Source organism: Dermochelys coriacea, chromosome 2 (assembly GCF_009764565.3).
Source record: "Dermochelys coriacea isolate rDerCor1 chromosome 2, rDerCor1.pri.v4, whole genome shotgun sequence".
NCBI lineage: Eukaryota > Metazoa > Chordata > Testudines > Dermochelyidae > Dermochelys > Dermochelys coriacea.
Genome location: NC_050069.1, coordinates 188,616,329 through 188,628,864, shown reverse-complemented (window position 1 = coordinate 188,628,864; position 12,536 = coordinate 188,616,329). Strand labels below are relative to the sequence as shown.

The window sequence follows — 12,536 nt, the reverse complement described above, 5'->3', positions numbered from 1 at the left end:
CAACTCCAAGCTTGAAGTGGTTCTGAGTGATACTTACCAACTGTCTGGAGTGTAAAGCTTAAACCTAAAGAACTTAATATATTTGGAGAGGAAAAGAGAACCACCAGTGCGGAAGCATTGTCCTGGGCAAGGCAGCAGTCACAGGAATACAGTGTTGTTGGGCACTTGAACATCTAGCTGTTTTGCTTGAGGTCTGAAACCGATGTTCCATCTCTTGAGTTATAAACTGCTCTTTTCTTGTTCCATCTAATTTTAAGGAGTGTACAAACATCAATAAATTAGACTAGGAATGGAGGAACCTTGTATTTGTGCCAACCCATTTATCTCTCAGTGAGAAAATAACTCGCATCTGGAATCCAATTTTTTCCCGGTTACTCAGAGTGCATGGCATGGGAATAACATCATCATGTTTTACCACCACCCAACATACTCCTACTGTAACAAATCTGTGACTGCCTAGAAACTTCACAGTTGTCACTGACATAATGCTGCACACTGGAGTCATTCTAAACCTTATGGCAATAGTGGGACAATATTCAGATTTTTTTCTTCCTCCTTCCAAAGCACAGGCTCCTAATATTTGGCCGAAAGTATAATAACCTCCATTAGCAGTATAGCACATTGATAAACAACTGAAGTGCTGATCCTTTCCAGCAGAGGACAGTGGTACAACTAGCCATTTTTTTACAGTACCATCCAGGGGTGTTACTGTAGCAAGTGCAAAACAGTTGGTTTTGTATCAGAATTCTGGAATACTGTAGTATTTGTATTCTTGGTTTTATTCAGAATTAGCACGGTTTAGTGATTTAAAGATCAAGTTTATAAAGCCTAGATTATCTGAAACCACGACTGTCATCTCACTACCTTCTGAGATCCTTCTGAGAAAAATAAATTTATTTCCTCTATTTGTGTCTTTTGAATGAGAACTTTTGAAACAATCCTGTGTGCTCTGCATGGACATTAGTGTTAGGAATTTGCCCTTGCTGTCTTAGGCCGAACGTTTCCTCTCCTTTACTGTTATGCTCTGTGCTGTTTGGATGTCTCTCTCTACCTCAAAAATTACTGTTTTTCAGTGGTGCTCATGCAGTTAGGGCCCAGATCCCTCAAGGATTTATGTGCATGCTTAACTGTACACCCTGGAAGTAATCCCATTTGTAGTTACCCATAGGACTATTCACAGTGTCTAAAGTGAAGCATACATGTGAGTCTTTGCAGGACTGGATAGCTAGCTCGCAGTGCTGCGGGCTGATCTTTGCAAATGGAATGGAACCTTGCACCTCAAGACAGATGCAGGGGCTCACCAGCTAAATCAGCTTGAGTTGTTGTACTGTACTTCAGGATGAAACGTGCCATATGGATATTATTCAGGTCATGCTAACATAATGTAGCACTTTCAAATCAATTCCTCTCCCCCCGAATAAGCACTTTAAAAGGACACTATCAGGTTTAAAACCGTTTCACAAGCATTTTAACATAATAACGTTGACTATTAACACTGAAAGAATTGTTAACGTCCAGTTACTTTTAATTATGGTTATTATTATGTCTTTTATGAGCGAGGAGCAGTGAACAAACCTATTCTATTTAGTTTTGTATTGACAGTCACCTCCAGCTTCTTACAAACGGACACAGCGATGCATGTTTCGGATACAAATGCTCCCCTCGCGATGTTTATTTAAAAACAACAACAACAACAGGTTTCAGAGTAGCAGCCGTGTTAGTCTGTATTCGCAAGAAGAAAAGGAGGACTTGTGGCACCTTAGAGACTAACAAATTTATTAGAGCATAAGCTTTCGCGAGCTACAGGAATGGAAATACAAGAAAGGAAGACAAGGAATGCATCCGATGAAGTGAGCTGTAGCTCACGAAAGCTTATGCTCTAATAAATTTGTTAGTCTCTAAGGTGCCACAAGTCCTCCTTTTCTAACAACAACAACAACAAACCCCTGCTTTTCCCGGGCCTATTTTAAACCCCTCTGTCCCGTTACCCCGGGCACGGGTGAGGTGCCCGACGGCTTCCCAGCCCTTCGCGCTTTGATTCTCTTTTAGAGAAGTTAAGAGCGGAGCCCGCTTGTGCCGCCGAGGCCTCCGCTAGAGCACGAAGGTCACTTACTCCGTCCAACGCGCGCGCGCGCTCCCCGCGTGCTGGTGTATTGGAAGCAGTTGCCTAGCTACTCCCCGCACACAGTCCCCGCCCCCCGGAGCAGCAGCCGCCGCCGGCGGCGGGGCCTGTGTGAGATGAGGTAATGGGCGGGGGAAGATGAGCGAGCCGGACAGCGAGTGAGGAGCAAGCTCAGGGCCCGGCGGAGACTGGAGCGCGACGCCGCTTGCGCCGCCCGTGCCTCTGGCTGCCGAAGCGTCGCCGCCAGGGTGCAGAGACCGGAGCCGCTCAGTTGCATCGCGAGCCCGGCCGCAGGACGGCTGCAAGCCCCAGGCGGAGGCGAGGCTCCCGGTCCATCGCCCCAGCGCAGCCCGGCCGGGAGGGGAGGACCGCGGGAGCCCGCCCAGCACAGAGCCCGGCCGGGGCAGGGCGTCAGGGTCCCGGGCTCGCGCCGCCGCCGCCGCCCCAGCAGGGCTTGTCCCACGTGCGCGGCCGGCTGGTTGCCTGTATGCCGCCGTGCGCGGGTTCTCGCGGGCAGGGAGGTGCTTGCGGTCCCCCGGCTCCAGCGTCCTCCCGCCCTTCTCCGTGTGCAGCCTGAAAGCGGGAGGCGGCTGCCGCCCCCGTCAGCCGCGGCCAAGGGGAAGCCGAGCGGCCCTCCTCCCCGGCCCCGCCGCCCGTGGGCAGCTGCACGCCTCACGCCCGGCGGGGGATCCACAGGCACTAACGACAGCGGCGCGGCGCCAAGAGAACCCCTGCAGCCGCTCGCCCAGCAGCGGCTTGTGCGCCGGCAGTCTGGTGAGTGGCTCTTTACTCCTCCTTTGCGATCGCTGCTTGTGCATGTGGGAGGGGGGCCCCGGGCATCCCCCCCGGGTGAACCCCGGGGAGTTTCCTAGCCGGTTTCGCGCTATTTGGGTGTCATGTTTTGTTTGCCCTTCACTTCCTCTCGCGGCGGCGGCGGCGCTGGCGGTCCCCGCTGTGCTGCGGTTTGGAGGGGCGCGAACCCATTGGTTGCTCGTCCTGTGGCTCCTGGCCTCTTCCTTCCAGGGCTCAGGTGAAGAGGCGCAGCCGGGACTGCGGCCGGCGGGCTGGATGGCTGTGCAGATGTCCTCCTCGGCACCTGAGGAAGCGGCAAAGGGGCCTTCTGTATTAATTCGCAGCCAGCGTGGTGTCGCTGAGCGAGATCCAGGCTCTGTTTCTTGAACCGCTACTCTAAACCCTATGACACTGGGCCGACCTTCAAGGAGCCCTGGTTTGAAATGGCTAGAACACTGTCTCTTGCTTTCTGTGCTCTTTGGCACCTCCCCTTTGGAAGAACACCGTTTAATTCTATTCTGTGTTTACCTAACCTGAAACACAAGAATTGCTTGCAAAATTGGGCCTTGTGAATTATTTACAGGCAGGCTGCTGTTGCTTCTCTGTTCCTCAGTAAGGGGGATCTGCGTTTGTGCAAATACTCCTCCACAATTCACGAAGCTTTCAAATATTAACCGAAGTTCCTTCATTTTTAAGCTGGTGGTAATTTTAAAAGATCATGCACTCTTATACATTTCTCAGTGCTCAGAAGTGTGCCTCTCTTTAAAATGTTAAACCATCTCCAAACATTCTGTCTAGTCAAGTATATTTTTATGGGGTGGGGGAAGAAAGTCCCAAAGAAACTGGTACATCTGTTAAAAGCCAGGAACCCTGATTTTTTTTTTCCTTTCTCACCATTCACATCTGTTCATGAGTAGATAGAATTAAGGCCATCATGTAGAACTTGATGTTTCCTTCAGAATCTGTAACCTTACTTTAGTCTGCCTCTCAGAAAACAACCAGGAAATTTTTTATAACCAGCTCCGCAGTTCATAACCATGTTTCACAACTATGCTTTATATATGGTTTGTTTTGTAATCTACGTTAGGTCTCCAGCCCCGTCTATGATGGAGCTGAACTGTGTTAGCCAGGATTGTGTTTAAATACTATATGGTTGTTGCTAGCAACGTTCTTGAACGTTTTCCCTAACTGCCATGGGCAGGCATATTTTCCCAACTGCTTGGTTACCAGGTTTGCCAAACCATATATTCCCCAGGTACTTTGTAACATGGTTCTAATACAGGTCTCAAACCAAAACAGTCCCTGTCCATGTTGATGTGGAAAACTGTGTTAGAACCATGCTAGCATTAAGTGTTTAAACATGATTGAAGCTATTGCTCTTCTGCTCTCAGTGACTGTCTCTTTACTAGGAAAACAGATGAATTCGTAACTTGGGGTGAAATCCTAGTGAAGAAAAGGCAGATTGTCGCTTTTACATGAGTTAGCATATTGAATTAAATATTAAGCTTCCCAGGTATAGATAGGAGCTAACTTTCCACTGAAGTTTGTTCTTTGTTTTTTTTAAAGTGCCAGTCCTTGTAGTTGCATGGATATCTTTGACAATGGATTTAGAATCATGGATCAAGATTGGACGCATATGTTGTAACCAGGGTTTGACACTGGTTTAGGACGCCTTATTTGGCATAGTCTAACATAATGGTGTATCAGCCATATTTGCATATCCACACATGTAAACAGATGCATTATTGTTGTCTTGTTTGGCATTATTTTTGATATGCTGATTGCAATGCCTGCTGATTTCAATGGGAGTTGTAGGAAAATTCTTAGAACCTTTGAAAATCAAGTCAGCTTAATCTGGAACCGTATGTATTGAAGTAATAGCAAGTTATGTATGAGCTCCCTATGCATCTTAACAGGATATTAAGCTGGCATCTAAGTATCAATTAGAGACCCTTCATGTTTGTTGAAATGCAGAAGGGAGGTGATTGACTAAAAGGAATTTGAACCTTCCACCAACACAAAAGTGTAATGGCTCTTTGACAGTTAAGAAAGCAAAATCAGATTAAGAAACCTGGTCTAATATTCAGTTTATTACCACTGCCATTCTTAGTTCCTGACTCAGCCTCTGTTCCTTCTGCTGCTTCTTAGTCCCTAACTCTCCACTGCTTTCTTACAGGAGTGAGAATCCATGATCAGGCCTGCTGCTCTCCCAGACTATCAACCTAATGTGATCCTAGCTCTTTCCACATCCTTGGATGTGGCTTCCTTTTGAGTCATGACACATTGTGCCCCACTTGCGTGTGTGATAGAAGAACAAGATTTGAACAAAACAATTAATGTATTATTAGATGATAAATGGTCTTAAAAACAACCACAATCCTGCACCTGACCTAAACTAGCATTTTTACAGGTGGAGCTGCATCAATGTGGGACCAATTGTGGGAAAGTGATGAGATTGCATGGCAGAGAACAGACCAGACTTTCAAAATAACTCAGCTGCTGTTTAAGCACCTAAATTAAATGGCCAAAATGGGAGCTGCTGGAAGCGGAGTACTTTTGAAAATTTAGCCTGAAGTGTAGCTTAGCAGTGGAATGTGTAAATTGATACCTCTGTGGCAGCAAAGGTAAGAAGACTTAAAACCAAAACTGCTGTCTTGTTTTTAACAGGTAGCATTAAGGAGTAAGGGAGAATGAGAGGCAGCAGGAGGGGGGGGGGGAAAATATTTTTTCAACAATCAAGTTCACACTTACATGTGCAGAAATCTGATTGGTACTAGTATTTTTCAGGAACTCATTGTTGGGAGTTCTAATACAGAATATGGGCATTTTTTATCGCTGTCTGGATCTACACGCTGTCTTTATCACTGGTGGACATGCAGTGGTAGGAGATATACCAAAATGCATTAGTTAAGTATAGACATGGTTGTTTGTGTGCGAGTGTTTATAACTAAATTTCAACAATGGGCATTTTGCTAATGAAAGCCTGAAAAATCCAGATATTGGTACATTTTTGGAATTTCAAATCTTGAAAAAATATCTCAGCTGTTTCATTTACCATAAATTGGTGCTTCCTTTGATACTAGTCTGAGTACCTAAAATATGGGGCCAGATTCTCCACAGATATAACTCAGGTGACTTCCATGGAGTTACATCAGTGAAGAATTTGGCCTAGTGTTTTGCCTGTTTTCATGGGAATTCCTTACCAGTGTATGATGGGATATATGTGTGATGTCCTACTTCTATGATTTCTCATCTGAAACTATAATCCTGTTATGTTTTTAATATGTTGACCATGGTACTATTGTTACTATACACTTCTACACTATTCAAGAAGATTAGAACTCAGTGGATTTTGGAAAGCAAATTTCCATTCTTCCTCTGTAGAAGGTTTACCTACACCACAAAGATCCAGATGAAAGAATGAATGCTCTTAAACTGACCAAATATGTAGGTAACTCCTCCCGGTGAAACAGAGAATAACAAAGATGCTGCAGTAGATGGATTGTTGCTTGTATGCAGCCTATCAGTTCTTGAAAGGAATAGATTACATTAGAAACTGCAGATTAAATAGGGTTATGTAGACATCATAAAAATATAACATGAAAGAAATACTTTCCAGTAACTAAACATCTTAACAGATGTAGTATCTCAGCCCAAAGCAATGCTCACTCACAATGTACTAAACTTTTTAATAGTGAAATTCTAAAATTTTTTGCAACCTAAAATACTTGTGTCTTGAAGGTACAATTATGGGCCCCAGTTCTGCAGTTGGATCCTCACTGGGAGACCCCTTATTTCACTGGAGCACTGCGCTGCCATGAGTGTCCACCTGCAAAGATCCAATTGTAGATTCAGGGCTGGAGAGCAAAATACCATCTCAAGAATTAACCTCTGGTTAATTTATACTCTTTAAAATATTTAGAATCTAATGCAAAGCCAGTTTTCTTAGTACTTTGCTTGATACAGAGTTCTGAAGGCAGGGTAACAGTTACATCACTATTGTAAAAATCCTAGTAGCTTTTTCTTTTTTTCTGGAGCTTCAGGAAGGAACATAGTTTACACTTAGCTAGATTCTGTGGCCCTTTAAGAATGTAGAGTGGTGTGTACTTTAGTTTTCAAAATGTAACCTATTTCGTAGATCTGTGCTCAGGCCACATAGTTCTTCTTTCTTAAGGTACAGTTATGGGATAGGTTTACATTTGTAAACTGATCAAGGGCTATAAGAATGCTTGTGTTGCATAATTTTATCATGTGGGCTCATGAGTTAATTCTTAGAAAAATTATTAACACTGAACTCCGTGACTGAAGTTGGCCTCACTGTATTTGAGCTCTTATTTGTTAATCAGTATTCTTCATTTTATTGGACCCTATTGATTACAGTGCAAAAAGTCATGTTCTGTAGTGAGCCTGCTTATGTCTATTCAGTAAAGAGGCTTATTGATAGCATAAAGAGATTAGCTGAGAGATAATTTTTAGGTTCAATTATGTTGACAGATTTGTCTCAGTTTAAATCAGTTGGTAACTATACTGGAGGTGATTGTCTTTGTCTTGTCTTACCAACCTTCTAGGGCAGAGCAGTCTCCTAACTGCATAGCATTTTGAGACGTTGTAAACTTCAAACAATTCTGAGGGTCACTTAGGCCTTATCTGCGCTGCAAATTTCTCGCTCAGGGATGTGAAAAAACACACCCTGAGTGCTGCAAGTTTCAGCTCTGTAAAGTGGCAGTGTAGACAGTGCACCAGTGCTGGAATCAGCTACTCCCCTTATGGAGATGGTTTTTGTTTTGTTTTTTTTAATAGCTGCGGCAGCACTTTAACATTGCTAGTGAAGACATGCTTTTTGTAATATCATAAGGAAACATGAATATCTCTTTCTAGTGGATAAAATATACAGGAGCCTAAAGTTTCCATTTCCTTTTAGAAAGCTCTTCATTTAAAGTCACACTAAGGGGAAAAATGAGGAAGGACAGGAGGTATTGGAGCTCCTGTCCCTTTAGATCGGGGTCTCGCGGAGTTATTTCCTGCAGCCCATCATAGGCACCAACTCCACCGGCAGCCAAGCTCCCTTCCCCCCGCACTCTCGCCCCGAGTGCGCCGCGTCCCTGCTCCTCCGCCTACCTCCTAGCACTTCCCGCCGCCAAACAACTGTTTGGTGGTGCTTGGGACTTTCCAGGAGGGTGAGAGGAGGAGGAGGGACAAGGCGTGCTCAGGGGAGGAGGCGGAGAACAGACGGGGGCGGGGATTTGGGGAAGGGGTTGGAATAGGTGCAGGGAGGGGGCAGAATTGGGGCAGGGACTTTGGGGAAGGGGTTGGAATGGAGGCAGGGAAGGGGTGGGTGCGGGCAGGGCCTCATGGAAGGGGTGGGATGGGGTGGGGCTTTTGTATCTTTGTATGGAAAGGTTTCAGTGATGTGGCCCTCAGGCCAATGTACTAGTCCTTACGTGGCCCTCCTGGTGATTTTGAGTTTGAGATCCTTGCTTTAGATTAAGCTTCATTGTAACCCTAAACAAGTTGCTTGCTGGTAGATGCAAGCACAGTGTAAAATTTGTTTAAACTGTAGTTTGGTTACATCTAGTTCTTTGATGCTGATATAATGTTTTGATCCCCAACATATGTGAGTGTAAAAAAACAAACAAACTGAAGAGTCAGTGAAGTTTAGAAACTGTGTATATGTTGCTTTTCATGGTAAGGAATGAGAAATTTTTTTTTAAAGAACTAATGTGAAGTATTTTACTTCAACTAACCTTTATCTCAATCTGCTGTTTTAAGTACACATCCCTGATGATTCACAGTGCTTGTACTAGGGATGAATTTGTTCCCCTTTCACAGAGAGTCAAATATTAATGAAATACTCTTCATTATATTTTAAGTTTGAATAACTGACACCACAAAAACTAGGGCATGATAACATTAAGGGAATGATGTAGGTTCTTTAGGCCAAAAAACTGTTAGCTTTTAAAAAAATTGTTACCTGGATATCCATTTTTTTTCTTTAATTCACACTCTTGTTCTCAGCAAACTTACAGGAAAGTTTGCATTTTAAAAACTGACACACAAACAAAAATATTTTTGTTTTTTAATTCTGCTGACACTCTAGCAGCAGTTAAAATAAACACTATTGTTCATAGATTTTTATTTATTTATATTTTTTTAGGCCAGAAGGGACCATTAGACAATCTAGTCTGATCCTCAAAACTTCCACCAGTTTATGCTTAGGTGTCCAAATTTGAAAGAGGATTCCAATATGTATTTTTGAAACATTTTAGAAATACCCTGTAGAAAAATTGTGCCCAGCTGTTTTTCCTGTACATAGTGCCTTCCTAGCAGAACAGCAGCATGAAAATCACATCACCCTTCGCTCTTCTGATGCTAAGGAAACAATGTTGATCCCGCCTAAAGGGAGATGGATCTAAAAGGTATTAGTGAGAGAGTGCGGAAGGGAAGGGACAAAGGAAAGAAAAGGACACTGATCAAGAAGTGGGGAGTGGTGCTGGTGGTGGTTGTTTGTTATTTGTATTACCATACTACTTAGGAGCCCTAGTTATGGTAGACGACCCCATAGCTCTAGGCATTGTACAACCACAAAACAAAAATTGAGTCCCTGCCCCAAAAAGCTTTTGCAGCATATTATGTAAGAACCAAGTCTGCTTTCTGGACCACTTAAGGCTAAGAGCACTGTGGGGAACATACTCCTTTGCTGAATGTTGGGGAGAACATGTATTGCTCTCTAGCCATGTATCTTCTGATGAATTGAAGTAGCATTAATAAACTGTGGAGAGAGCCACATCCAGTCCTCCATGTCTTGATCTAAGGTTTCTGCACTCATGGGCCTTTGAGGAAGGATCAAGTAAAGATCTTGGAAACCATTTCTCCAAAGAGTAGATAGACTGTAAATAAAGAGGAGTAGGAGGAAAATGCAGAGAAATAAAGGGGAAAGAGAAATGCATGAAATCTAAGGGGTGGGAGAAGAGAAACGTCGAGGAACTAGAAAAAAGACCTGAATTGTGGTGGTATTTTTTTTTAAAGCAACAGTAGTATTTGCTACTTTCAGCAAACAAACTAATAACTTAGAATCCCCACCAGCTCTCCCCATAGGACACTCATTAGGAAGAAAGACCTATCCAACAAAAAATAAAATGAAATTGAATCCATGTGATTCAAACAAGTAAATGAAACCTGAGACACTGTTCATGAATAGTATAACTTATATTGAAAATGATTTAATAAAAATTGAAAGCATAAAGTAAACTAAAAAAGGTTTTTTCTTGTTCGTTAGAAATAAAAGGAGAGAAAAATAAAGCATCTACCAAATGGAAGAATTCATAATTGGTAGGGGAAGAAATAATCTCCATGTTATTAGTGTGTGTGTGTGTGTGTGTGTGTGTGTGTGTGTTTGTGGCTATGTTGAGGTGTGGCATTGATTTTTTTTTGGGGGGGGGGAGTGCTAGTGTGATTAACGTAGGTCAGGGGTTGGTGAGTGCCCTTTCTGACTTTTGCATATTGAAATAAATACCCTGCTATGTAAATACCTTAAAACAACTTTTAATAAAATGTTAGACTTGAGATTTTAATCTTATGAAAGTCAGGAAACTGTGGTCCCACAGCACCATAACATGGCCTCCTTGGGAGTATTATGCTGCAGTTATGGTTAGAAAAGTCATTTTCTAAAATGATGTCCCCATACTCAACATCTGCTCCTTGTGGGAATTGAGAGCTTCCTAATTACTTTACTAGCAAAAGTAGCAAAAAAGTTATTTTAGTCAGTACTTACAGAATCTATGCTTTTATCAGCTGTGTTGATGCATGGCCCAGAAAAAGCACGGACATTTTCAAATCCCAGGTTATGTTTTCAAGACTGGGAGGTGGAACCACCTCCTCCCCCTTTACTTGTAAGCTGAGCACATTTGACCTGGAATCATTGATACATACAAACCTCAGAAATTCATGATGCCATTTTTACAGAACTGCTGTTGTGTGCAGTTACATTTTAAGGCATTATGCTACAATACAAAGTACAATACATATGCAGTTCAGGTTTATGTAAGCGTATCACCCTGATGCTCTGCTCACCATGCTGGCATCCTGACAATTCAGGAGCCCTTGGCTGATTTTATGATGTCCTAAATAGGATGAGTCTTGGATCACTTATCTCTGTGTAACTATGACCAATCACACCAGCTGCATTCATCAGGATCTTTGGAACGGTTAATGAAGAGTGGGACTCGTGGAAGTGGGACAACACAGTTTTCTCAGAGTGCGGGCCATTTCTGTAGAACTCCCTTCACACAGGAGCAATCACAAATCTCACCTGTTTCAGAAAGAAGTGGGAGACTTAGCTATTTGCATTAACCTTTCCACAGTAATGTGCACTTCTGGGAATTAGCAACTAGCCTAAGAAATGAGGGTGTTTTTTTGTTTTTTTTATTTATTTTATTTTATTTTAATTCACCAAATCAAGCTTGTGAGGAAGATGAATTAAAATCTAAGTACCAATGACTCTTTATGCTGTGGGGCCTTGTTTATGCAATGAACCTTCATGTTCTCGGGAACCTTCCTGTACGGAGGTCATGGCAGGATAAGGGCTCATCTAGCTTTAGTTTGTGTTTTGTAATCTTGTCAGGTTCCTGATACTATTGTGATAAGCATGTTGTAAAATGATGTTTCCATACTCAACAGCTGCTCCTTGTGGGAATGGAGAGCTTTCTAGATAGGTTGAATTATGGTTGCTGTGAGAACCGTAACTATCAAACATAAAGCAGTTTGAAGTCTACTTTAAATGCAACATTTGATTATCTAAAATGTTCATAATCCTGGGTTACTTTCCTTATCTCAAGACTTTTACTCTAACAAAAGCATCCTAGCTCCATCATCCTGAAGACAGAATAAAGCTCAGATACTGAAACCATCTGACTGAATGGTAGTTAGTTCTCATCAAAGTTGTCTTAGCCATAAGCCTGTCTGTCTCCCATGATTGGCATGCTCTCTGTTTAAGACCAGACAGAGAGAGTGGAGCAACTCAGCTCTAAGTAATTGTCACTTGTGCAGTATTAGAACAATGTAGCCCCCTCAACAGGAAGCAGGAATGAAATTAGTGCAACGCCCATGCCTCCTCTTGGTATCAGGAGATTTGATGTTGTATATTTAATAATAAACATTTATGTTGTAGCAGCCAAAGGCCCCAACTGGAATTGGAGTCCCATTGTGTTTCAGCACTGAATGAACAGAGGAGAGAGTGACAATTCCTGCCATGAAGGGTCTATTGTTTGCAGTGGTGGTGTGGGGTCTCAGGATATTAGAGAGGCAAGGTGGGTGTGATAATGTCTTTGATTGGACCAATTTCTGCAGGTGAAAGAGACAAGATTTCCAGTTACATAGAGCTTTTCTTCAGGTCTGGGAAAGATACTGTCAGCATATGTCTACGCTGCAATTAAAAGCTGTGACTGGCCTATGTGAGCTGACTCAGGATAAGGGACTGTTTAACTGTGCTGTAAATGTTTGGAATTGGTCCAGAGCTTGGGCTCTAGGACCCTGCAAAGTGGAAGGGTCCCAGAACTTGGACTGCAGCCTGAATCTGAACTTCTACACCACAGTTAAACAGCCTTTTAGCCCAAGTCATCTGCAT

General features: G+C 43.0%; 1 protein-coding gene across 1 annotated transcript in view; it reads left to right on the top strand.

The window, feature by feature from the left end:
• Nucleotides 1-12,536, top strand: part of LOC122458493 (translation initiation factor IF-2-like) — a 38,860-nt gene that overhangs the window by 12,601 nt on the left and 13,723 nt on the right. The window contains exon 2 of the mRNA XM_043507125.1: nucleotides 2,261-2,896. Within this exon, the coding sequence (XP_043363060.1) occupies nucleotides 2,261-2,896 (636 nt within the window). The remainder of the gene's footprint in view (nucleotides 1-2,260; nucleotides 2,897-12,536) is intronic.